The sequence below is a fragment of the Saccopteryx leptura genome, chromosome 2, assembly GCF_036850995.1.
Source record: "Saccopteryx leptura isolate mSacLep1 chromosome 2, mSacLep1_pri_phased_curated, whole genome shotgun sequence".
NCBI lineage: Eukaryota > Metazoa > Chordata > Mammalia > Chiroptera > Emballonuridae > Saccopteryx > Saccopteryx leptura.
Window position 1 is genome coordinate 218,207,602 of NC_089504.1, and position 27,733 is coordinate 218,235,334.

The 27,733-nt window shown below is 45.2% G+C and overlaps 1 protein-coding gene across 1 annotated transcript in view; it reads right to left on the reverse strand.

Annotated features, from left to right (window-relative positions):
- Positions 1 to 16,373, reverse strand: part of BACE2 (beta-secretase 2) — an 81,960-nt gene extending 65,587 nt beyond the window's left edge. Inside the window, exon 1 of the mRNA XM_066370161.1 lies at positions 15,656 to 16,373. Coding sequence (XP_066226258.1) covers positions 15,656 to 15,955 — 300 coding nt within the window. The 5' untranslated portion in view covers positions 15,956 to 16,373. The remainder of the gene's footprint in view (positions 1 to 15,655) is intronic.
- Positions 16,374 to 27,733: the final 11,360 nt, after the last annotated feature.

Consider the following 27,733-nt stretch of genomic DNA (forward strand, 5'->3'; position numbering starts at 1 on the left):
GCAAAGTAGCATACCTCTGCCAGCCAACTGTGATCACCATAAAAGTCAGCCCCTCTGGGACTGCAGCTCTCTGGGCAATAAAAGCATGCCACTCATCTTTAGAGGTCTTTCTGTTTAAAGAAAACCAAACCAGAAAAGTGCTGAAGTCTGAAAACTGATCAACAGGCTGGAGGCAAAGGGACATGGGAGGGAACAGAGGTCGAGCTCACTGAGTTGCAGAATCAGCCCAACTTTGGAGACCTTTGTCCGGGACAGTCCCTGGAGCAAGGCATTTACATGAGCATGTCTGGTTTCTTAGATGAATAAGCGCACATGAATCTACTCTTTTCCACTGAGTTTTCACCACTTGATGGTTTCTAAGATTCTAAAACAGTCATTCATTCCAGCTGCATGTGCCCCATGGTGTGATTCCTTCACTCCACCAGTCAGTCCCTTTTTGATGAACAATTGGATTGTTGCAATCATTTGCTATTATAGTACAAGTAACATCACAATGAAGAGATGTGTGAATTGCTTTTCATATTTTTTTGTGTGCGAACTCCCAGAACTGGATTTCTCAAAGGACAAATGCATATGGAAATTGGCTAGACATTTCCTAACTTTCTTCTGTAGGGTCTGCATGATGAAATGCCATTTTAATAGAACTTTCCTTGGTCATACAGTGGCCTTCAAACAATCTCTGTAAAATGTTCTTCTCCATCCTTGAATGAAATCTTCGGCAAAGCTTATATTTTTCCAATAGCTTTGTTGCAATACATTTATTTTTAGGTATTATAAGTCCATTCCTATCTAACACCAACATTGCTATTATATATCCAATATCATGGGTTTGTCTTAAATTCAGAGACCTATTAAAGGGGAGGGGAGGCAAGGTGAAATGCACTTCTGTGTCTCCACCTTGCTCATGATGATGTCTCTGATTTCTCCAGGATGAAGAAGAAGTAGAGGGAGGGGCATTCTTTTCTTTTCTTTTATTTTATTTTTCAGAGACAGAGAGAGTCAGAGAGAGGGATAGATAGGGACGGATAGACAGGAACGGAGAGAGATGAGAAGCATCAATCATTAGTTTTTCGTTGCGACACCTTAATTGCTTTCTCATATGTGCCTTGACCATGGGCCTTCAGCAGACCGAGTAACCCCTTGCTCAAGCCAGTGACCTTGGGTCCAAGCTGATGAGCTTTTGCTGAAACCAGATGAGCCTGCGCTCAAACTGGCGACCTCGGGGTCTTAAACCTGGGTATTTCCACATCCCAGTCCAACGCTCTATCCACTGCGCCACCGCCTGGTCAGGCGGGAGGGGCATTCTTAATGAACTTCACAGTGGTATATTCTGGGTGTGGTGGATGTCTATATGTTTAACCTTCTCTTTGTGGGGTATGCAGTGGGTATAGGGGAGAAGGAGAGCCACTGTCTCCCCCTTCCCTACGGCCACGAGGGATGACCCCCATTTGCAGCTTCTTGATGTGGGCAAAACCGCTGCTGGCCAGTTAGCCACTATGCTCCTTCCTCAGTCTCTAGCACCTACAGTCTAACCCTGGGGTCAACACACATTTTCTGTGCAGAGACAGGCAGTGAATAAGGTAGGCACTGGCAACATGGTACCTGTCTCAACTACTTGATTCTGACAGTGAGTGGGGAACCAGTCACAGACGGTGTGACGACAAATCAGTATGCCGCGTTCCAATAAAGCTCTGTTTACAAAGACAGGCAGATCTGCCCCGCGGGTCTCAGTTTGCCCATTCCCAGTCTAGACCGTGCAAACCCCCTCGGGTAGCCTTCTCATCTGGGGCTTCTTGTGTGGTGACCAAAGTTTAGGTCCCTGTGACAGGGTCCACATCTTGCCCATGGAAATAAGTGCTAATAACAGCAACAAAGACAATCATGAAAGACTTTCAGAATCTCTCTGGAGATTTTTCCAGGAGAGGAAAATGATGACAAATTGCCTTAAACTATTTTTTAATTATTAAGCTATTTTTTTTTCTCTCTATCAAAAAGTTATGATGGTGCATCATCTGGAATGGTTTTGGCTGGAAACAAACAGGAAATTAAAGATGTAGAGCGGATCAGACCAGTAGAGATTTGTTTATCTCCGAATCAAAAAGTCTCTAGAGATGGTTGGGATTAGATCACCATCTCAAGGAAAATCAGTGTCACATCACTGCTGTTTCCCTTGACCTCTCGCTCAAGGTCACAAATTGGCTGTCCCTACTGAAGGCCTTACATTTTTATCATTCGCAGGAAGGAGGAGAAATGATCATTTCAGCCATATCTGCCACTTTCTCAGGAAAATATAAGCTTTCCCTGGAATCCCCCAGGAGATCTCGAGTGAGGTCCATGGCCACAGCTGTGTCCTCAGTCACAAAGGAAGTTAGAGTGAGAGCTTCAGGCCAGAGAGAGAAGTCTGAGTGCTGGGAAGGAGTCCTGGTTTGGTCACCCAACTGGGAATATCTGTCACAAGGCAGGTAACAGAATCATTACCATTTCAAAAACTACACTCCGATATCAATTATGAAAATAAACTGTGTACAGGGTATAGCCCTGAACTTCCAATAAGCTTTTTAATATTTCTCTTTTATTTTTTATTTTTTTTAGACTTTTATCTTTTTTTTTTTAATTTTATTTACTCATTCTTATAGAGAAGAGAGAGACAGAGAAGGGGGAGGAGCTGGAAGCATCAACTCCCATATGTGCCTTGACCAGGCAAGCCCAGGGTTTTGAACCGGCGACCTCAGCATTACAGGTCGACGCTTTATCCACTGCGCCACCACAGGTCAGGCCTTAATATTTCTCTTTTAAATACAAACAGACAGCCAATAATCACCAGGTATTTGAGGAAAGCTGCCATCGTGAGACTGAAACCATGACAACTCCAAGGAAGGAAACTCAGAGACACCTGAGAAGAGGCAGGAAGCAGAAAGAAAACTTCAACAAATCGTAATTTCCTCAGAGCAACAGGAAGATACACAGCTTTGAAGCAAGAATAGGGCACAACAACAACAAAAACAAAAACCATTCCAAGGAAAGCAAAGTGCTATTGAAAATTAAATTTAAGATGGTGGAAATAAATATAGAAAGTCAAATTAAAAAACAAAGGCAAAACAGGAGAAACCAAACTAGAAGGCCTACCACCTGAATAATAGGAGGTCTAAATTTTTTTTAAAAAGAGAGAACAGACATTTTTACTGGGAAATTTCTCAGAACTAAATGTCATGAGCTTCTAAACTGAAAACACTCAGCAAGAACCCAGCATTAAAAAAAAAACATTAAAAAACTATGGCAGGTTTGCTTAGTGGTAATGCGTCAGCCTGGTGTGTGGATGTCCTTGGTTCGATACTGGTCAGGGCACACAGGAGAAGTGCCCATCTGCTTCTCTACCCCTCCCTCTCTCATCTCTCTCTCTCTCTCTCTCTCTCTCTCTCTCTCTCTCTCTCTCTCTCCTTCCCCCTCCTGTAACCATGGCTCAATTAGAATGAGTTGGCCCCAGGCACTGAGGATGGCTCCATGGCCTTCACCTCTAAGGCACTAAGAAGGGCTCAGTTGCTGAGCAACAGAGCAACACCCTAGATGGGCAGAGCATTGCCCCCTAGTGGGCTTGCTGAATGGATTCTCATTGGTGAACATGTGGAGTCTGCCTCTCTGCCTCCTTTCCTCTCACTGAATGAAAAAAAAAAAGACACTGTCATGAAATTTTGGAACACCAGGTCTAACAATATCACATGATACTATCTCCTTGAGGGGTACACAGGGTTGCTGTCTGACCAGTGAGGCCAGCACTGCCAGGCTTTGTGTCTCCGGTTACTCTCAAGATGGGGGTCTGAGTGGTGCAGACCGAAGGAGCCAGGGGAAACGGGAAAGCGATCCCCAGGCAGCACTAGTCCTGCAAAGCACCAGAGCCCTTGACGAGCTCTGGTGACACAGGGAGGCTTAGTCTGAAGGTGTGGCAGATCCCTGCCTCTCCGAGACCTAAACACAAATACTGGAATTTTCCCTGGCCAGCTGCATGCGTCAAAAACCCAGCACATTGAGGTGTGTGCTCAGAGAGACAGAGATGAGCAGGTCCCAAGTGGAGTGTCAGCTCAATGTGGAGAAGGCAAGGACCTTTTTTGGGCACACAGGGACTCCATCCCCCCTTTAAAATTCTTTAAATTTACTGATTAGCAAGAGAGAAGTGAGAGAGGTAAGGAGAGAGAGAAAGACTGATCTGCTGTTCCACTCATCCATGCATTACTTGGTTGACTCTTGTATGTGCCGTGACTGGGGATCAAACCCACAACCTTGGCACATTGGGACAATGCTCCAACCAACCGAGCTACTGGGGCCACAGGGACTCCACCCTTTTTAACAGCTCTGCACATGGCACTCTAGTCTATCCTGTTTGGGTGGAGTGAGTAAGAAGGTGGGCTGCTAGAAGTTGTCCATGTCCCACAGAGTTAACAAGCCAAAATGTGCTTATATTTTACTGATTGAAGGGCGATGAGAAATATTTTGTATGTTTTTGAAATCTGTTTGTACTTAAGAATTGATATAATATAAAACATATTGTAAGTAAGCTATTAGATAATAAATCCTTATGCACATGAAAGGTGCAGGAGCCATACTTTTGGTAAACTCGGTTATAGCTTCATCAAAGCGTCAGAGGCCCAGGAACTTGGCAGTTGAGTTGCGGCCAGGCGCCAGCCATTCAAAGTCCTTATGTTCAGAGCACTCAGCCTTCAAAGGAGGCTCTGTGGTTGTGTTAACCTCAAACAATCTCCTTCCCCAACTGCCTGCCCACCACCCCAACCCTGTTCTCTTGCTTGGTGCCTACACACGACATCTTCCTCTTCTAGGAAAAAGTTCAAAGTACACACAGCAAGAGGCACAATCCAGGCTGACTCACAGAGTCCAGGTCACTTTAGGAAGAATTTTGAAGGAGAGCTTTAACATTGTTTTTCTGATTCCTAGGCTGAAATGATGTTTGCAAATACATTCAGTGGTAGAAAGTATTATTTTTTTTTAAACTCCTCAGATGTAGCCTAACTGAAGCCCTGGCCGGATAGTCTGGTTGGTTGGAGTGTCATCGTGAAGCGCAGAGGTTGCAATTCTGATCCTGAAGCCTCCTGCCCGATGGCTTCCTCTGGTCAGCTGCAGGAGTAGCTGAACTACTACTGCAGAGTTAGCCCCTTGTCCCTCAGAGCAGCCTTCAGCCCGGGGTTGAGGAGTTGGGAGCTGAGTCTATTGGAATTCTCTCAGAGATCCCCAGACGGAGTGAGTCCCACTGCCACAACTGTCACTTCTCTGTCACACACACTTCTCACTTAGCACTCTCTACCCATGATTCTTAGAATCAACTCCCAAATAAATAGCCTGCACTTACACCCTTCACTCAGTCTGTGACTCCCCAGTTGTGACCAAAGACACTGCCGGAAAGTATAGACACTAGTCTAAGAGGTCTCCACATCCCCTCCCCCAGGCTTTCAGAGTTTAATTTTCCATTTATTTATTTATTTAGTGCACACTTGCACAAATGCCAGAGAGAGAAAGAGGAAGAAAGAAAGAGAAAGGAGAAGCATCAACTTGTAATTGCAGCACTTTAAGTTGTTCATTGATTGCTTCTCATATGTGCCTTGACTGGGGGGCTCCAGCTGAGCCAGTGACCCTTACTCAAGCCAGTGACCTTGGGCTCAAGCTAGCAACCATGGGGTCATATCTATGATCCCACACTCAAACCGGCGACCCTGTGTTCAAACTGGTGCACCTGCACTCAAGCTAGATGAGCCCATGCTCAAGCCGGGGACCTCAGGCTTTGAACTTGGCACCTCAGTGCCCTAGGCTGACACTCTACCCACTGTGCCACCACCAGCCAGGCTTACTTTTCCTTTTTAATTCAGAAACTCTCCTGGCCAATTGTTTTAACTCCCTCTCCCCCACTACATACACATTGCCTGTTAAGTAATGAAATATACTGTTTTTACACTCGTTGCAAGGTTTTTGTTCTAATAAAACCTAACCCTAAAGCACAATTTTAATGTCAATGAAAGAGGAGCCACTCCCAAAGCTGGGCTATGGGAGGTGCTACCCACAGCACACATGAGTGTATGCTGTGCACCCTCCTGGGTACGGCCTCCACCTGTCTGGCTTCAACCTCCATGTTTCCCCCAACCTCTCAGGGCTGGGTCCTGTCGTCTGTGTCACAGCCCAAACTGTGCCTCCTCAGAAAGGTCTTCTTGAGCACCCCCCAACCCCCATTATCCATAACTCATTACCAGGCTGAATTGTCTTCACAGAGCTTATCAAAAATTCTCTTTACCCTCTTACACTCCACCTTCCCAACAAGCACATAGGTTCTATAAAAGCAAAAACACCTTTGTTTGGTTGACTTTTGTCTTGAAAGCATAAAACAGGGCCTGGCATACAGGAGGTGCTCAGTAAACATGCTGAGGGAATGAAAGCATGCTCATTCTTTGAGTCTAGTTCAAAATTATTCCTTCTCTTTAACACCCAATCACTCCAGTTAGAAGTGCTTTTTCACCTGCCCAATGCCTTGCTGTATCTGGCAAGAAGAACATGATGTTAGGACAAGACAGGACTATAAAGACAGGGGTGGGGATCAACAGGTATCAGCACACTGCCAGTCCCCACTCGCGCCCATGGCAGATGCTTCTAATAGCTTTCCTTCACCGCTCTGGGCAGCTGCTCCCAGGCCAGCTGAGTTGGTATATTGAGTTACTAGGATTTTGCACCCTTTGTTACTGTTAACATTTGGGACAGGTAGTTGTGCGTGAGTGTGCATGTGTGCGTAAGATGGGGGAGGCTGTCCTGTACATTGTAGGATGCTGAGCAGCATCTCTGACCTCCATCCACTAGATGTCAGTGTTACCACCCAAGTTATACCAACCAAAACTGTCTCCAGAGACTGTCAAGCCCCCTGGAGGGCACCACTTCCTGGGCTGAGAACCACTGCATTGGACCATTTGCCACCCCTGGGGTACAGCTCTCAATGCAGCTCCCTTGAGAGGGCTTGGAAGCCCAGAGCCCAACACTACTTCAATTCTTGCTTGTTTTAACCACTGTCCCACTGAAGGGTGGAGGCCCCCAAACAAATTGGTTACTGGACGCATATGGAACAATTTCTAATTCGTCTTGCCTCTTAGCCAGCAAGCACTCTTCAGAGCCCCAAGTGCTCTGCTAACTAATCAGAAACAGTTACACATCAGCAATAAGCTCACCTACTCCACGACAAGGTATCTGGTGACAAGGTGACAGGGACAAGGGAGGACACCCCAGGCACTTTGTGCAATTGAGCAGTGATGTTCAACCTTTTTCATCTCATGGCACACATACACTAATTACTCAAATTCTGCTGCCCACCAAACTGTTTATTTTTTTCTGATCTGACCAAAAAGAATAGGTATAATTTTGATTCATTCACACCAGATAGCTATTGTTGTGTTGGCTATTGTCATAAAAAAAATTTTTTACCTATTTTTAAATTTATTTAGCCAGAGAGGAATGGAGAGAGAGAGACAGAGAGACAGAGAGAAAGGAATATCGATCCATTCTTGCACGAGCCCCAACCAGGGATTGAACTGGCAGCCTCTGTACTTTGGGACAAAGCTATCAGGCCAGGGCAGCTATTGTCATTTCTTTTTTAACTTGACAGTCTAAGGGAAAAGAGGTCAGTGCCCCTGACTGAATAGTCAGGTATTGAATATTTTTAAAATTCTTGTGGCACACAAGTTCAAATTCGTTGCAGTAGAGACATGGGATGGCTGCAGAATCTAACCATTTCGGAAGTGGTGCTCATGTTTGTATGCCTTTTTTTCATTTTGTTTTCCTAGTAATTCATTTTTATTGATTTACAAATAATTGCTCCCTGAGACTGGAAATCTGAAAGGACGGCATCCGCGCAGAGGCTGAGCGAGCCAGTGATAGAGCACTTTCCCAGAAGAAAACAGGCCCCACGTTCCACCCTGCCAATCCTAGGAAGCTTTGAGAACACGATCCCTGTGAGACAGTTTTCCAAATGGGCAAAGGAAACATTTAACCAAACAACTGCGTTTAGGGAGGGGAAAAACATACCCACTTTGCACAGAAAAACCAGGAGTGGAGGAGAATCTGGCTCTGTCATGGCCTCCGAATATTGTCCAAGGGCTGGGGCCGGGCTGGATGCTTCAGGAGGACACAATAAAATGCAGATTCTCAGGCTGCGATTCAGCAGGTCTCGTCCAGGAAGTCTGGATGGGGTCTCAGACATCTGTATTTTAAACCAGCTCTCTAAGGCATTGTTGGCCTTTGGCACGGTGGCCGGCAGGCTGTGTGAAGCGAGAACTGCAGTTGTGGCCAAGGAGCCAGCATCCCGCCCCCGCCCCGCCCCTCTCCTCCCCTCCCCTCCCAGGCACAGAACCAGGCCCTGCACTAGCAGACCCCTGGGCGCTTACCTGCATACAGATGATGAAAACTAGAGCCACTGAAAGCTCTCACAAATGAAATGGATTATAATGGTGACGTGCTAGAGCTTGTAGAAGGAATCGTAGGTCCCCTGGTGAAATCGCCTCATTTACAGGTGAGGAAACCTGAGGACCCACGAGGGCTGAACTTGCGCCCCACACCCAGCATTGACAAGTAGCAGATCAGCACCCAAAACACCTAATCTCCACATGACCTCATACACTGCACAGTTCTGCCCACTCCCCAGGAGCTGGAAAAAGGTGACGAATTTCCCCAGGAGGTGGCTGATATGGTGGGAAGGGCTCTGGGTGCCTGCTGAGGCTTCTGGCACTCTCAGCCACCTTCACCAAGAAGCTTTTGTTTTAGCCACAAGCCCCTGCCTTACCAAAGGCTCAGGCCAGATTATCCTGCCCTCTCTGTTACCAGGAAAAGTTTTTGATATTCAATACTTCCCACCCATTCTCCCCAAGGAACCACTTCCTGAGGTGGAGGCTTTGTGGGCTGTTTTCTTTGGTTTCTGGAAGGGGGTCTGCATGGCTGGCAAATAGATGTGCTTCCCTGCCCCCTACCAATAAACCATTTGTCTCGCTAGGTTTGGGAGGGGCTGCAGATGTGTACTGGCAACACGAGGCTGTCCTCAGAACAGCCCTCCCCTCTGCAATGTGAAGTCTGGAGTGACATGGAAGGAGAGGTTTCCCACTGCCCTTTATGGCTTCCTGGAATGATGGTGCTGACCCCAGGCACTACCGCTTCACCCTACAGACCGTGCCCTTCATCTTCTAAAACCAGAAGTGCTGAGACAGCGTGTTTCTAGTTACAGGTATCTAATGTGCCATATAATAAAAATCCAGAAACATCTGCCCTGGGACCTGTGTTGGATAGCAAGCATTAACTCAAAACCAAACCTACTAGTTTTGTTTCTTTACTGTGGCTATTTCAGCAACGTAAGAGTATTTTTCCCTCTTTGAGAACTGCAAGAGCCAAAAAGCAACATTTTTTTTTAATTGAGTAGCAATAGGCAAAAAATCAAATAGTCCATCTGGCTAAGAGAGGACGAAGGGGAGCCAAGTGACAGGCAGTCCAACTGCGCGTCACACATAAATCCTCCACAGCCTGGGCAGCCAGCCTAGAACACGGGGCACACACCCTTACTCGTATTCTGCCCATAAATATGTATGCACGAAGGCACCAGAGACAAGGTGGGCCAGCCACCTGCCTCACAGGTGTGTCCTGTTTTCTGGGTGGTATCTGTTGTCACTAATGTACAGTGAGCCCCAGTATCAACATCAAGTCCAGCCCAGACAAGCAGAACAGAGTGAGTGTGAGGAGGAATCTGTGACAGATGGTGTTGGAGCCAAGGGTAAGCAGCCTGCCCACTGTTAGCGATAAAAGGAGCTCTTAGGTGAAAGGGACCAGTGTCTTGCTCACACTCACAAAGGGCCAGTGCTGACTCCTGCTGCACCCTGTGTGGGGCTAGGGCAAGAGTCAGCAGTCACCAACCCCACTCTCAGCCTAGGTAGAATCCAGGAACCAAGAGCTTGAACTGCTCCATTCAGTTTCTGAGATATAAAATAAATTCTAAGGTATACGTCAGACACCATGGGGAAGGGAAAGGCCTCCTCTAAGTTTCTCTCCTGGGGTCCAACAGAGCCAGGCCCTACCACGGAGGAGAAATCACTAAAGCATTAGTAAACTTTAACCTCTCCCTTTTGGCTTTTAGCTAGAAGTGGTCAGCCATCACTTCAGGAGGAAACAGAAAGCCCAGATGATGCTAAGCCCCTCTTCCTACAACAAGGAAAACCAGACAGAAGTCAAAGTGCTGGGTGTGGCGGGAAGGCAAACTTGAGGAGAAAAGTTCATATCAAACATCTCTGATTCAAACAGATGTCTTACAAAGCCTTTTGAACATGAAGTACAAGCTTTCAAGACTTTCTTCATGTGCACTGTTCACAACATGAGAATTTGTTAGTCAGAGGTACGCCAAGGCCAGTAAGCTGAACTTGCACAAGTAGAATTGGCTTTTCCCACGTTACTCAGTAATTCCAGTAATTCTAGAGTTAGTGAGATATAAGACACTCTTTAAAACTGTAAGAAATTACTCTTTAGTGAGGAAATGGACACAGAAAACCAGACAAGAATCCAAAATCCACCTCCCCTCATTCTACCATCCAACTGCATGATCTTGTCACAGGATCTAAGCCCATACGATGCAAACCACCGTTTGCTGCCTTCAGTGATATTACATATGAAATCAAAGTTATTGGCAGTTAAAAGATGGGATAAATAAAAGAAAAAAGAATCCAAGGAACAATAAACTTAAAAAAAATTGTGCATTAAATTGTGTCAAGACATGCTGAAGTCCTAAACCCTAGTACCTGTCTCTATAGATGTCAGCAAGTTAAGATGAGGTCAGAATAAATGAAGGTGAATCCCTATGCAGTGACTGAGACACACACAGCAGGGGAACATCATGGGAAAGTAGAGGCAGAGACTGGAGTGATGCAGCTAAAAGCCAAGGGATGCCAGGCCCTGCAGGAAGTCACAGAAGCCGGAGAGGCAGCAATGATCCTTCCTTGGGCCCCTCACAGGGAGCAGGACCCTGTCGGCACCCTGATTTTGAACTTCTGGCCTTCAGAACTGTGAGTAAACACAGTTCTGTTGTACAAAGTCGCCTAGTTTGTGGTATTTATTACAGCAGCCACAGAAAAGAAAAAACAATAACTGATGAGGAGAGAACACAGGGAGGTGGGTCACCTGCCCATGGTCATGTGTGTAGTGCTATCACATCAGGGCCCTGCAATCAGCCTAGGAAGCTTCCCACCACACCCGTGTCATTCCAGCCAATGAAGGGGATTATTTTAAAAAGTCCACGTGCACAGGAGAAGTGGTTCGGTGCTCAGGCTGTGGCACTGGGCGGATCCGACTGCTATCCCAGTACTGCCACTTACCAGTGTGGCCTTGGACAAATCACTTGACCTCTCTGAGTCATAGTTTCCCCTGCTGAACATTAAGTCAAATAATTGTCCCTACTTCAAGGGCTGTTGCGAGGATGAAATAAGGTGCTCTGTGCAGAGCACTTAGCATGGTGCCCAACACTCAATCCTCCTGAAATACAGGTTAGCTTCTAATACTACGGTTGTTAATGGTTTCTCAGACTCTAGCCCTCCAAGTTTATGTCAGCAGACATCTTGGGCTGGCCTCTTGCAGTCCTTTCTAATAGTGCCTTTGATGTTGAAGTCTTTCTCTCTGGCTCAGAAGCTGCCACCTTTCATTCAAAGAAGCTGGTGAGAAGTTAGCTTTGACGTTCTTGTTCTTTTAACCCAGGAATCCTTTTTCCTCCCTTAATTGTTTACTTTCTTAGTTTGTTCTATCAAATCTCTTCTCGCTGGCCATCACCTTCCTGTTTTTCAGGCTCACTGGCAGTGAGCTTAATGTAATTTGGGGACACTGGATGGCTGACTCTGAAAAACAAACAACTCCTAAATTGCATAGGCTTGGTTCATATTTTCAGTCCATGTTCTCAAAAACTGTGTGCTAAAGGATCATCAAGCCAGGGCACCATGATTAAAATGCGAGACCTCAAGACAGTATCCTGTTTGTTTGTTTTTTTTCTTAAGCTGGAAACGGGGAGAGACAGTCAGACTCCCGCATGCGCCCGACCGGGATCCACCCGGCACGCCCACCAGGGGCGACGCTGTGCCCCTCTGGGGCGTCGCTCTGCTGAGACCAGAGCCACTCTAGCGCCTGGGGCAGAGGCCAAGGAGCCATCCCCAGCGCCCGGGCCATCTTTGCTCCAATGGAGCCTTGGCTGCAGGAGGGGAAGAGAGAGACAGAGAGGAAGGTGGTGGTGGGGGGTGGGGGGTGGAGAAGCAAATGAGCGCTTCTCCTATGTGCCCTGGCCGGGAATCGAACCCGGGTCCCCCGCACGCCAGGCCGACGCTCTACCGCTGAGCCAACTGGCCAGGGCCAGTATCCTGGTTTTTTGACATTCAAATGTTTAACTAGAAAAATCATTTTGCTGTCTGTTTTACCCATGTTCGTGAAGATGACAGAAAATCTTTCAACAGAAAACCCAAAAGCCTTTCTGAAGCCATTTACAAGGTATACAGCGGCAGACCTTTAGCATCTTCAGTTGGATTTATTGTGTTAGCATGAAAGCCCTTTTTTCATCATGGAAACTGCTATAATTATAATCACTTTAGAGCACCATTATTATTATTAATAAAACCAAATTGCACAGTTCAAGCAGATGCTGGTTCTCTACTGTTAGAAGTCACATCATGGTATCAAACACCCAGCACACAGCTCCATGCCAGCATGGTTCTGCTCCTGGCCGGGCTCCTGGGCAGATGCCTGTAATGCCTTGAAGAATGTCAGGCAGAACCAGGGAATCCCAGTTTGTAATTAATGCCTTCAGGGAACCAGCACAAATCCAACAGTTGGTTTACCCACGGGATAGTGGGGGGGGTCTGTGGAACTCTGTTTCCTGTGGAATCTTCTCTCACTTGCTCTCCCATGCACATCTGAGTCTGACTATTCATTAGGCCCAGAAAAAAAGGGCCAAAATGGGGGCACAGCAAGGCAGGAGAGTCCAGTTGTGGTCACATATTAAGTCCCTAACAGCTGGGGTGTAAGGTTTAGGAAACTCTGGCTGGAAAGGGTAGTTGAGGCAAAAATAAATAAATAAAGAAAAGCAAAGGAAGGAAGCCAGGAGGCAGAAAGGCAAGGGAGCAGGCATCTGCTTGGTGGTTCAGAACTTGGGTTCTGGAATCCAGCTCCTGGGCTCAATTTCTGGTTCATCTGCTTTCTTGTCCTGTTGCCCTGAGCAAGTCATTCAACCTCTCCAAGCCCCAGTCTTCCCATCCCCTCAGTGGGTATGAGAAGCATGAGGCGGTGTGAGGACACTGAGGGATAGCACAAATACACCACAAAGCACAATGCTTGCTGGGAGGGGAGCCCTTCACACTATCTACAACTATTACTTAATTCTCAAAAAACTCTTGGTTATTTACAATTCCATTTTTCTCTCCACCTAAGCAAGATTTATTTTAGGCTTCAGAGAATCTGCAGAGAATAAATGCATTACCCTTGGCATGAATAGAGCAGGAGAACTCACTCCAGGTTCAGAAGTCACCCCACGGCTGGCTGCCCAGCTAACCTGCTGCAGGCACCCTGTTGGTGGTCAGACAGTTCACCTAAGACAGGGAAAAAATGAATCCTAATGCACCTGCCTCTACCACTTTAGAGTTCACAGTAGGCATTTGGAAAGATCATACACATAGATTTTGCTATAAAGCAGCTTATTACTAAATCATGCCAAGAAGGAGACAGAATATTTCATTTCCTGTCAAATGTAAAATTTAAATCCGAATTGTTAAAACCAGCTTTCCCTGGAAACATGCTAATGTTTAACTGATTAAATAACCTTGAATGAACTAGTTCCTTGGCCAGAGTAAAGATGTAAGCATTAAGTACTGAATACACTCCTGAACTTAAACTTCCTCATTTTAAAGATCATTAGATTAATGAATAAAGACAAGTTATTATTTATGAAAGGTTTTGTTTGTTTTTGAGAGCCCAAGAGAAACATTTTTTTTTAGTTCTTCTTGAGGCTTTCCCCCCCACTTCTCTGAAGAAAGAAGGACCTCAGGACCTCTTTGCCTCAGCCCCAAAAGACTTTAGTACAGAGAATTTCCTCCCACTCACTCAGAAATCAAGGGGAGTTTTTCAGCAAGGCATACCTTGCCCAAGTGGGTTGTCGTTTAGGGCCTGTTCCAAAAGGATATCTTCAGGCCACAAAAATGGTCCATCCTTAATATCTTGCTAAATCTTGCCAAAGGGAAAAAGTACAAGACTCCCCACCCGCACGTGTTTTCACGTGGTGGCTCTTACTAGCACCAACATCTTGTGGTCAGGTTAAGCCTCCTCAGCTGACTCCCTCCCACTCCCTGCCTCCAGCCCTCCACAAAGGCCACTAGCTGCCCTGGAGATGGTAGACACAACACTCAGATGAAAGGCAACTAGAATCAAAGTCTTGAGCAGAATACATTTTTGAAGGTTTTAAAAAAACCTAATTAAACAAGTATAGAAGTTGTTCAGTAGAGTTTCTTTAAAAAAGAAATTAGCATGGCACATCTTTCCTCTTAAGAAAGTCTTGAATAATTTAATTAGAATTACACCAAAGTCATGAGTCTGTTCTATTTATGGGAGAATCATAGCTGAATTAAAACCCAAATGGCAATGTTAGAAGTAAAAATAAAGTCTCTTCAGACAATGTATTCTACTGATAAGAACCTGACTTCAAATCACACTTTGCTTAGGAAGGAGGAAGAGGGCCAAATTGATTCCCGTGATTTTGTTTCTCTTGACAGACGGAGCCTGGGATTATTTATTTCTTGCTACAAAACGTGCTAATAAATGAAAATCATTCTGAGAATGAGAAAAAGAAAGCTGTTTGATTTTAGTTTGTCACTGGGAGACCACCTGGTCCCCGGAAGCCTAGCTCAGCCGGTCTGTTTTCCCAGCAGTTTTACTACGTTTAACACTTTTCACACACACGTGTGCAGACACTTCTTTCGGCGCAGAGGGCCCCGGGCAGTTGCAGGAGCCAGGAGGGAGCAGACAAGCCGCTTCCGGGAGAGGAAAGCAGTGTGGTGGGAACGCGGCTCCCTCCGCCGGCAACCCACCCCTCGGACGGGATAGTTTTCCTCGCAGCTCACGCTTAAATCCCTTTCCACGGTACGGCGCCTCTGGAGGCACGCCACCAGCCTCCTTAGCAATGATACAGCGGTATTGGGGGATCTAAATAGTAACCCAAAGTGATTGCCCAGGAATAAGAGCAACGCAACCAAGGCCCATGGCACGGTCTCCGGACTGGAAGGAGGTGCAGCCTGCCAGAAGGAAATCCCCTTAGATGGAAGTTACAGGTCTTCTCTTTCCGTCCAGCCACACGAAATGGGGAGCGAACAAGTTATGAAACACGTGCACATACCCCTGAGCTACACTGGGGGCAGGGTTGCCACCGCTCTGCGTCCGGAGTGCGCGCCCCCTGCTCCCCGCCCAGTGGAGCTCTCTGCGTTCCCCTACCCCAGTCTGCTTTGGTGCCACTCTAAGCCGTGTATAGCCACGGCTGGGCGCTCCCACGAGACCCCAAAATCCCGGGCTGCAGCCAGCAGGGGTGGTGGGGCGCCGGTCTGGGAGGGCGGGCGGGTGCCCGCCGACCTACCATCTGCGGGGGGGTTCCGATCAGCACTTCCAGGTAGTAGCCGCGGCCAGAGTCCCCCTGCAGGTTGTCCACCATGGCCAAGAAGTTGGCCGCGCCCCCGGCGGGCTCTAGGGCGAACGCCAGGCCGTCGGCGCGGGGCTCAGCGGGGGGCCCGGGCCCGGGGGTGGGCGCAGTCCCGTGGCTAGTGGCTGCGGCCACCCGCAGGGGCAGCGTGAAGGGCGCCGAAGCCAGCGCCGGAGCGGCGCGCAGGAGCCACTGGGCCAACAGCGGCAGCAGCAGCGCCCGGGCCAGCGCGCCCATGCTGGCGGCGGGGCCCGGGGAACGCGCCCAGCCCGGCCCGTCCTGTCCCGTCCAGCGACTCAGCGACTCAGCGACTCAGCGTTGCGCCGGGCTGCAGAGAAGCTGGGCGCGCACCGGGCGGGCGGCGGAGGGGAGGAGGGCTAAGGGAGGAGGGTTGAGGGAGGAGGCTCGGGGAAAAGGAGGAGGCGCCGAAGCAGCCTCAGCCCGTGCCGCCGCCAACTTGAACAACTTGGTCGCCGCTGCCCCCTCTGGCGGGCGGTGGCTGCCCGGCAAGGGCCGGGCCCCTTTGCCGCCGCCAAGGTCAAAACTCGGCGTGGGGTCCGTGGGGGTCCACACTGGCCCGCTCTGCCCACCCTAGCTGAATCTCCAGCCGCTCCTCTTCGCAGGGTAACTCAGGTCCCGAACTTCCTCGGAACGCGCCCCCGCGGCCACGGCCAACGGATGTGACGAGGTTCATCTGATACCAGGGGGGAAAGTTTCGGGAACCCTTAAAGGGGCAGCAAGGGTCTGAACTGAGCCTCTGGCTCCGAGCGCGAGGGCGCCCCGCCAGTGTCCTCTGGACCTGCAGGGGCGGGGGCTGCTAGAGGTGACTAGGGGGTCAGAGAGAAGAGTAGGGATCTTAAAAGAGCCGAAAGCATCACAGAGTCAGCGAGTCTGCGCCTCCCCTCGCCAAGTACAGTCCTGCCGCCCTTCAGCCCACCGGAGTCTGGCAGCTTTACGGGGCATTTCCCGTGCGCTGATCCCCACCCCGGCTCCCATTCCTGCCCATTCTCCTTTCTTCATCCCTACTTCGGCCTCTGAGTGATTTTGAAGTGGTCTGAGTGGTGACTGGGAGGGTCAAGGTCTGGAGGGAGGCAGGCGAGGACGCGAGAGCTTTGGAGACTTCTCCGTGGAAATCTCGGGGCGGGGGTGAATGGAGGGGGGTTTGGCTGCTGCCTGAACCTTTGTTCTCCCCCTGCGCCCACCGTTTCCCGCTGGGGGAGGGGAGTGGTGTCTGCAAATGACTTTAACCCTGGGCTTCTTGGCCCCATGTCCCTCAGTAATGGAGATAACGATACAGGGAACGCTACTGCCCACCGCTCCCTGGATGCCCTCAGTCCACCTAGCAAGTTGCTGTCACCATCCAAATCCAGGGCCGCCAAATCTCGCTGCGTCTTCCCCACTCCCCCAGCAGCTCTTGGCGGCGGGTTATCTAATTAATTCTGGCTTAGCCACAGACACCAGGACGAAGAAATGCGTTCAGTAATGCAAGCAATGAGGGTTATTTTATTTTAGGTACTAAACGCAGGGAGGACAATTACACAAAAAAGTCCATCGATTTCTACCGAGATGAGGAGTAGAAAAATCTTTCTCCCCCAGCTGTATTATGTTGGATCTTTAAAAAAAACAAACAAACCAACAAGCGCATCTTCACACAGTGTCAGAAGACTGGAGCAAAGCTTCCCTCCTCGCTGCAATTTCCAGTGACTTCTACTAAAGATTTGATTTTTATTCCTGCCTTCTCAGTTTCAGAATTGGGTCTAGCTCTGCAAGGAACCCTTATGTCAGAGAGTTTCAGCTATATTGATTTTTAGATGACTTTAACTATAAATCACATTTTCCCCAAACTATATCCCAACTTTAACAAATCCCCAGTCACACAAAGAAAGGCCTAGCCGGATCCACTGATATAACCTAAATTGATATTTCCCATAAATTTCATAGTTATTCCAGAGCGATTATATTTATATGTTCACATTTCAAAGTCAAGGTTGTGGAGGAAGTGAAATTTAAAAATAAAAAGATTATTCATAATCCTCAGTGTCCAGTCCTGAAGAGTTGGTTCACAAAGCCATTCATTCAGACAGCTCTCAGAAGACTGTAACCTTATGAAAAGCACACGGAATGCATTATGGACATTGACATAGGGGCTACGTGATGGATAAGCTCAACATCAGAGTCATTTGCTCTCCCTAATAATTAAGAACCACAAGGGAAATTTTTAAAAATCAAGTCTAATTAAGGTTTGTCCTTCACAAAACTCCCAGCTCCATCTAGTGTATGGGTGAGCTTCTCATTAGAAGAAGCTAGTTCAGGTCTGCGGGTAAACTAGTGCATTAATGATCTGGTCACCAAGGAGTGTATACAGTTTTAATGGATGGCAGAGCTGTCTCATCAGAAAATAGTGCAGGCTGAAGTGGCAGTATCTGATGACTGGCCCCTTGGTGTACATTTTTATGAATGTCTTAAGATTCTTGATCCCTGCTCAAAATGATGGGGCTAGCTGGATTTGGGAAGCAATGATGTTTTTTTCCTGGTGTTTTAATGGAAATCATATGTGGCAGTCCTCTTGTGGAGTAGCATTGGTTTTCCTTCCCGTCATTCCTGAAGCACTTCTCCAAATAAGAAGCCACTTCCCATAGTATTGGTGAGCCATGCAGGGGGAGGGAGGAGAAGGTGAACCCTTTACTCTCTGACAGCTCCCTCCATCCTCTTCAGACTGGCCTATTCTCCCTCACTGCACCCATAGGTTCTCCCTCCCCTCTCTTCCTCCTCCCCCTTCTTCCCTTCCCCCTTCCTCTTTTCCCTTTTCCTTTACTTTCCCTCTCCCTTCCCTCCTCTCCCTTTTCTCCTCTCCCTTTCTTTCTCCCCCTACTCCTCCCCTTCCCCCTTTCTCTCTCTGCAGCCTCTGTGTCTGCCTCCATTTTCAGCCACACACTTCTTGGTCCATGCAGGGAAACCAAAGCCCTGCCCTGAGAGGGGCCCTCCTTCCTTGAACAGGCATGGTTACTAAGCACATCCCCGCAAGGAAGAAAGGGTCCTACCTCCAGTCCATGGAACTAACCAGGGATTTCTTCCAGAAACGTGCGGTACTTAGCCAGAGAGACTGTCATCACTGTTGGTGTGCACTGGTTCTGATTACTGTGACTGCTAGCTTTGACTTCCTGTTACACCAACCCTTCTCAAAGTTTTTGTTTTCAGGGCTCCTTCTATTCTTAAAAATTGAAGACCCCAAAGAGCTTTTGTTTATGGGGATCATAGCTGTCAGTGGTTACCAAATGAGGAAATAAAACAGAAATTTTAACAATATGTAACAATTCATTTAATAGTAATAATAATGAACCCATTACACAGCAAAATAAGTAACATTTTAACTAAAACTCTACTTTAAAAAATAGTGATAAGAATGACATTATTTTACTTTTTTATTTTTACAACTTTACCTATTTTACATCCTTCTTTGGTTTCTATGGTTGTGTCTTGTGGGGTAAGTTACTGTCAGCGTATGATGATTCCTGTATCTTGGGCACTGTTAACAACAAAGAGAAAAGGCAGAACAAGAGCTGAGCCTTAAGGTTGCAGATTAAGGGAACCAAAGCTTTATCATCACCCCTTCCTCCTCCAAAAAAAAAACAGTGTGCCTTTTGGGATGGTGATTTTTACGCTGGTTATTAAGAAACAAAAGACCCAGAAAGAACTGTTGACTCTCCTCCCTTTCCTGCTCAAGAGATTCAGATATCAACACCTGTTTCAGGAAGGGAACCTTAGCATAACCACCTTGCATTAGACAGGAAGTCTCCGGGTAGATTCTGTTGACCCACCATACCCCATGTCCCATGACTTCTGGGTTGCCCAGCAAGAATTTGCCTACTATGGTGTGTTCTGCTCTTCCTCACTGGTAAATGCCTATTTCTCACTTCTGAAATCTAAGACCCTGCTCCTCCCATCTTTTCTCCTTTGTCCAAAATGTCATATATACCCAATGTGACCTCACTGTTTTTGGAATTTTCATGCTTATGTGAATTCCCTGTGTGCATGTATTAAAATTTGATTTTTCCTCGTAAATGTGATTACTAGCCCAGCTAGAAGAACTTAGAAGGTGGGAGAACATGTTTTTTTTTTAGCCCCTACACAGACTCGATCAAGTGGCACCTTTCCTTTCTCTTTACACAGCGCCTCACAGACTTAGCAGGGAAAGGACACCAGCCACCACAGCCGGGTGGGAGTTTATCAGCTCTCCTGCTCAGTTCCTACCTTCCTGGCTCCCTCTCAGCAACTCATAGCTCCCACGTCTCTCTCTTTTTTAAAAAACCTGCCTTATTCTGCCTCTGTGGGTTATGCCCCATATCTCTCTCTCCTTATAGCCACGCTTATTAAGGAGCTATCTGTGCTCCCATCACAACCTCCTCCTCCTTCACTCTTTCCTCTCCTTACAAAACTCTGCTGACAAACTGACAGGTGGTGTAGACATTTCTCTTTATTCTCACCCACAGCCTGTGTAGCACTCCAAGCCTGGCTCTTCATTAGAATCACGGGTGTGGGTGTGTCTGCTCCTATTCCCGGGAGGTCTTCCTTCAGTTGGTTTGCGAGACCTCCAGCTTTGCTAGTTTAAGAGCTCCCCTGGTAACCCCGGCCTTGGAGCCTGGGAGAAATGAGCTGCAGGTGTCAGGCTGAAGAGTTGAGTAGCCTTCTGGGCTTGAGTCTATTTGGAAATTTCAGTAAGTATTCCTAAGGTCTTTCTTTTCTTTTCTTTTCTTTTTAAGATTTTATTTATTCATTTTTAGAGAAGTGTGTGTGTGTGTGTGTGTGTGTGTGTGTGTGTGTGTGAGAGAGAGAGAGAGAGAGAGAGAGAGAGAGAGATAAGGGGGAAGAGTAGATCAACTCCCATATGTGCCTTAACCAGGCAAGGCCGGAGTTTCGAACCCGCGACTTCAGCATTCCAGGTTGACATTTTATTGAGCAAGATGACTCTGGAACCTCTCATCAGGCCAGAAAGCAAGGATGTTCCCAGCATTCTGAGGCCCTGTCTAGAGCTGGAGCAGAGCTGGTACATTTTAAACATGAAAAGTAGTCACTGCAATGGCTCAAAACACCTTGATTACGTTGAAACAGATTCGCTCACAGTGTTTTTTTAAAAAGTGCATTGATTATCCTTGAAGAATGTTAAAGAACCCAACTCATTATTTTTTAAAAACTGGCAGAGAAAGGAAGAGGATCAAACATTTATTATCTTGACTTTCCTGGTCAAAGTATACCTCACTATAACCAAATAATTGATGAAGGGAACTTTCTCTTTATGGAAATATTGACACCACACTAATACATGAAGAAGGGATGATGGAATTAGAATGTGGCCATTTTGCAGTTCCTAGTGAGTCAATGAGTCCAGGCACATAACACACAGGGCTGACAACATCACATACAAAAAGAGAGCGACTACCCCAACACTTCATGACTCCTGATGGAAGTCCACAATGTTCACTGTGAAATGTTCTTGGCAACAAATCATCCCTGAACCTGATTAAGCCTCTACATCACATGGCAACCATATCCTGTGGGCCAAATATAGCCTGCTGCCTGTTTTTGTAAATAAAACTTTATTGTAATACATCCATTCCTATTTTATGTGCGTAATTGCAAGAGGCTTTATGGCACTTGAACAATGAAATATTTACTGTCTACCCCTTTACTGACAAAGTTTGCCAACCTCTGCTTTAGATCTATAGAGTTACAAGACCCTTATCAATCATTTACAATATAGAAACCTTACCTGGATTCTGATTTGAAGAAAATGGAAAAGTTATTTAGGGGACAACTAGAGAAATTTGAACACAGGTTGGATGCTGTTATGGAATTATTGTTAATATTGTTAAGTGTTATAATGGTATTGTGTGTGTGTGTGTGTGTGTGTGTGTGTGTGTTTAAGAGTTCTTATCCAGCAGAGACATGCTGCAATGTTCATGAAAAAAAATAAGGTTACAGTCCGAGGAAGTAACGTCACGGAAATGGCGCCGTGAGCAGTGTGTCCGACAGATCTCCCCAAAATCACAACAAATTTATCAACTAGAAACAGAAAAATTTATCCTCGGAGCATTCCGGAGTTCCACACAAACTGAAAGCGAAAGGACTGTTATCACTTGAATCTGATAGACGAGGGTGTGGAGAAAGCTAACTACCGCAGGGACGTTCATTCAAGCCGTGGAGGGAGTTCGCCTGTGGTGAGTCGGCCCACACTCGGGAGCGGCGAGCAGCCAGCGCGCGCCCGGTCCGGTTGCAGAGCGAGCACCGCTGCTAACGTTCCCAGCGGCCCGTGCACTGCGAGTGAGAGTCCCCAGCCACCGGTGCCTAGAGCACCCCATTCGCGCGCGTGCCCTACTGGCCCACACACCCAGGGTGCCCCATTAGCCTGTGCCCAGTGCGCCCTACTGGCCCGCACACCCAGGGTGCCCCATTATCCTGCGCCCCGGTGCGCCCCAGCCGCCAGTGGCGGGGCGAGCGGGAGAGGCACCAGGGCGGTCTTCCCTACTTGGGAGATTCTCTCCGTGGGTGGGGCACCTCACCCAGCCATTCAAGCTAACAATCAAGCATTGGGGGAGGGGCGCGCAGGCAGCCTGAAATACGTTCGGGAGCACAGCTGCGGACCCAATCACTGAAATTAGCTTAACCCATGAAATCTGTGCACCCACGGGCTCTAATTGATAAGATCTCTCTCAGTTCAGCGATACAAGACAAGAGGCGTGATATTTCTTAGTGCCTCTCGCTAAAGGGGCGGGGGCAACTTCTGATTGATAGAGCCTCCATATTCAGGGATAAACGCTAACAAGAGGGACTTGGCAGATAATAAGATCTTTACTACACTAGTCGCAAGCAGAGACTAGTGCCTCTTCTTCCCAGCCAAAACAGGCTACAAAGTGTGGAAAGCCTGGGTTGAGTGGTCCAACTGAATGCTAGGCGCTGAACAGTCACCTTGACAACAATTGACTCCCATCCCCGCCTGATTACACTGGAGGCTCTGACTGCCAAAGCCTTTCCCAAAGCCTTGCGCTGAGTGGGGATAGAGTGGGGATTTCCTAGCTCTTTGAGCCTCTTACTCCCCAGGCAGAAGCAGTAGCAGCCTTATAGCTGGATCACCAGGCTGCTAATTCAGGAAGGGGGGACTAGGACAGAGACTCCAGGAAAGCAAACTCTCTCATTGTTGGACCCTGCAAACGCCAATAAGCCTTGACTACCAGCAAGACTAAAGCCAATTATATGACATTGCCATAGAATCCCATCAACTGCAAATCCCTACCTAAGTGTGACACAGGAGCAGAGCCTGGGGTACAGAGTCACCGACCAGGAAGAGGGAGAGAAAAGAAAAAGGAAGAAGTTAACCTCTCAAAATCAAGAAAAATCCACAGACTTTACAACTTGTTCCACTAATTTTTTTTTTGCTGTTGTTTGTTTCTTCTATCTTATTGCCTTTATTATTATTATTTCTATTTCCTCGACCTCGGTCCTTCTATTCTCTGCCCATCTTATGCTTCCCTTTTCTTGAACTACACTACCCATGAGTGTTACATTTTATTTCTCATCTTCATCCTCACCCTCCTTTAAGGTTATACTCCAAAACACTTAACTCTCACTCTCTCCTCTTTTGTTTTGCTTTATTTTGTTTTTTGCTCTTCCTTTTTTTTTCTTCCTTCGTTTTTCTCTTTTTCTTATTTTTTCCTTTCTATTTGTTTTTTCGTTTCTCGTTTTACTTTTCCTCCCATTTAATCCTCAATCACGAAAAAATTAGTTAATTTGGGACTCAAGGGTTTTTTTTGGTTTTATTTTTCTTTTTCGCTTTTGTTTTTGTTTTTTTTTGTTTGTTTGTTTATTTTTGTGGTATTTTGGGTACTTTTTACGTTGCTTTTTAACTCACTAGCATTCCTTCCAACCCAAGGTCTCCATTGTATTTAGTCTTCGCTCCACTTAATACAACAGATTTTTACTTATTATTTTTATTTTTTTCTTTATTATTCTTTTTTTTTTCGCCTTTTTTCTGGTTCCCTCTTATTCCTCTCATTATATCTCTTAGTCGACCATCAAGCAAATCATCTTATGCTTGTCTAAGATTTTTCTTTTCTTTTTTTTTTTTTTTTTTTTTTTTTTTTTTGCATTTAGTAGGTCCCTACTCCCTTTTTTTTTGCCCTTTGAACTCTTCACCCCAAATCAGGCCCTCCATTATAGGCAGTTTTTGTTCCATTTAGCATAATATAATTCACAGGTCATCATGATATTTCCCTGAGGAGGGGAGAGGAGGGAAAGAGAAGAAAGAAAAAAGGGGGAAATAATAAATTATTACTGTTTTTTTTTGTGGGGTGTTTTACCTTTTTTTTTTTTTTTTTTTTTTTTCCTTTTTACTCTTTATTAATTCTAATTAGTGCTATCAACAAGACCACCCTCAGATGCCAATAAGAAAGAGGAAATTGAATATTATGGATACAAAAGAAAGAGAGGTAACACAAATAGATGTGGAAAAATCTATGGAGAAAAGACTTAACATATTGGAAGCCTTGGAGCTAAATGACAGAGAATTTAAAATAGAAATCTTAAAAATACTCAGAGATATACAAGAAAACACAGAAAGGCAATTTAGGGAGATCAGAAAACAACTCAATGAACACAAAGAATATATTACCAAGGAAATTGAAACTATAAAAACAAATCAAACAGAAATGAAAAACTCAATTCACGAGCTGAAAAACGAGGTAACAAGCTTAGCTAGCAGAACAGCCCAGATTGAAGATAGGATTAGTGAAATAGAAGACAAACAACTTGAGGCACAACAGAGAGAAGAAGAAAGAGACTCAAAAATAATAAAAAACGAGAAAGCCCTACAGGAATTGTCTGACTCCATCAGAAAGAATAACATAAGAATAATAGGTATATCAGAGGGAGAAGAGAAAGAAAATGGAATGGAGAATATACTCAAACAAATAATAGACGAGAACTTCCCAAGCCTGTGGAAAGAACTAAAGCCTCAAATTCAAGAAGCAAACAGAACACCAAGTTTTCTTAACGCCAACAAACCCACTCCAAGGCACATCATAATAAAGATGACACAAACCAATGACAAAGAAAAAATTCTCAAGGCAGCCAAGGAAAAGAAGAGTACAACATATAAAGGAAGGCCTATTAGATTATCATCAGATTTCTCAGCAGAAACTCTACAAGCTAGAAGAGAGTGGACCCCAATATTTAAAGCCCTGAAAGAGAGGAACTTTCAGCCAAGAATACTATACCCATCAAAGCTATCCTTCAAGTACGAAGGAGATATAAAAACATTCACAAATACAGAAAAGATGAGGAAATTTATCAGCAGAAAGCCCCACTCCAGGAAATACTAAAGGGGGTTTTCCAACCAGATTCAAAGAACAAAAGAAAACAACACCACAAGTAACAGCTCCACCAAGAACACAATAAAACCAAAATTAAACTGTGACAACAAAGGAAAAAAAGGGGGAAGAGGATGGAGATTAACAGTAGCAAAGGACGATGAAGTGCAGAAATACTCATAAGATAGGGTACTACAATGAATATGGTAGGTACCCTTTTCATTACTTAATGGTAACCACCCTTGAAAAAACCACCACAAAAATACTTGACTTAAAAAAGGTAGCAACAGAGGAAAGAAGTATGGAACACAAACAAACAAAAACAAATGATAGAAAAACAAAAGAGAAGAATCAAACAAGATACAAAACTAATAGAAAGCAATTTATAAAATGGCAGTAGGGAACCCACAAGTGTCAATAATTACACTAAATGTAAATGGATTAAACTTACCAATAAAAAGACACAGAGTAGCAGAATGGATTAAAAAAGAAAATCCAACTATATGCTGCCTACAAGAAACACATCTAAGCAACAAGGATAAAAACAAATTCAAAGTGAAAGGCTGGAAAACAATACTCCAAGCAAACAACACCCAAAGAAAAGCAGATGTAGCAATACTCATATCTGATAATGCTGACTACAAGACAGAAAAAGTACTCAGAGACAAAAATGGTCATTTCATAATGATTAAGGGGACACTGAATCAAGAAGACATAACAATCCTTAATACATATGCACCAAACCAAGGAGCACCAAAATATAAAGACAGCTACTTATTGACCTTAAAACAAAAACTGACAAAAATACAATCATACTGGGAGACCTCAATACACCGCTGACGGCTCTAGATCGGTCATCCAAACAGAGAATCAATAAAGATATAGTGGCCTTAAATGAAATACTAGAACACCTGGATATGATAGACATCTACAGGACACTTCATCCCAAAGCGACAGAGTATACATTTTTCTCTAGTGTACATGGAACATTCTCAAGAATTGACCATATGTTGGGCCACGAAGACAATATCAGCAAATTTAGAAAAATTGAAATTGTACCAAGCATATTCTCTGATCATAAAGCCTTGAAACTAGAATTCAACTGTAAAAAAGAGGGGGAAAAACCCACAAAATTGTGGAAACTAAACAACATACTTCTAAAAAATGAATGGGTCAAAGAAGAAATAAGCGCAGAGATCAAAAGATATATACAGACAAATGAAAATGAAAATACGACATATCAGAATCTCTGGGATGCAGCAAAAGCAGTAATAAGAGGAAAGTTCATATCACTTCAGGCCTATATGAACAAACAAGAGAGAGCCGAAGTAAACCACTTAACTTCACACCTTAAGGAAGTAGAAAAAGAAGAACAAAGACAACCCAAAACCAGCCGAAGAAAGGAGATAATAAAAATCAGAGCAGAAATAAATGAAATAGAGAACAGAAAAACTATAGAAAAAATCAATAAAACAAGGAGCTGGTTCTTTGAAAAGATCAACAAAATTGACAAACCCTTGGCAAGACTCACCAAGGAAAAAAGGCACAGGACTCAAATAAATAAAATCCAAAATGAAAGAGGAGAGATCACCACAGACATCATAGATATACAAAGAATTATTGTAGAATACTATGAAAAATTATATGCCACCAAATACAACAATCTAGAAGAAATGGATAAATTCCTAGAACAATACAACCTTCCTAGACTGAGTCATGAAGAAGCAGAAAGCCTAAACAGACCAATCAGCAGGGAGGAAATAGAAAAAACTATTAAAAACCTCCCCAAAAATAAAAGTCCAGGCCCAGACGGTTATACTAGTGAATTCTATCAAACATTCAAAGAAGACTTGGTTCCTATTCTACTCAAAGTCTTCCAAAAAATTGAAGAAGAAGCAATACTTCCAAACACATTTTATGAGGCCAACATAACCCTCATACCAAAACCTGGCAAGGATGGCACAAAGAAAGAAAACTACAGACCAATATCTCTAATGAATACAGATGCTAAAATACTAAACAAAATACTGGCAAACCGAATACAACAACATATTAAAAAAATAATACATCATGATCAAGTGGGATCCATCCCAGAATCTCAAGGATGGTTCAACATATGTAAAACGGTTAACGTAATACACCATATCAACAAAACAAAGAACAAAAACCACATGATCTTATCAATAGATGCAGAAAAGGCTTTCGATAAAATACAACACAATTTTATGTTTAAGACTCTCAACAAAATGGGTATAGAAGAAAAATATCTCAACATGATAAAGGCCATATATGATAAACCATCAGCCAACATCATATTAAATGGTGTAAAACTGAGGACTTTCCACCTTAAATCAGGAACACGACAGGGGTATCCACTCTCTCCACTCTTATTTAACGTGGTGCTAGAAGTTCTGGCCAGAGCAATCAGACAAGACAAAGAAATAAAAGGCATCCATATCGGAAAAGAAGAAGTAAAGGTATCACTTTTTGCTGATGATATGATCCTATACATCGAAAACCCGAAGGACTCCACAAAAAGATTATTAGAAACAATAAACCAATACAGTAAGGTCGCAGGATACAAAATTAACATACAAAAGTCCATAGCCTTTCTATATGCCAACAATGAAATATTAGAAAACGAACTCAAAAAAAT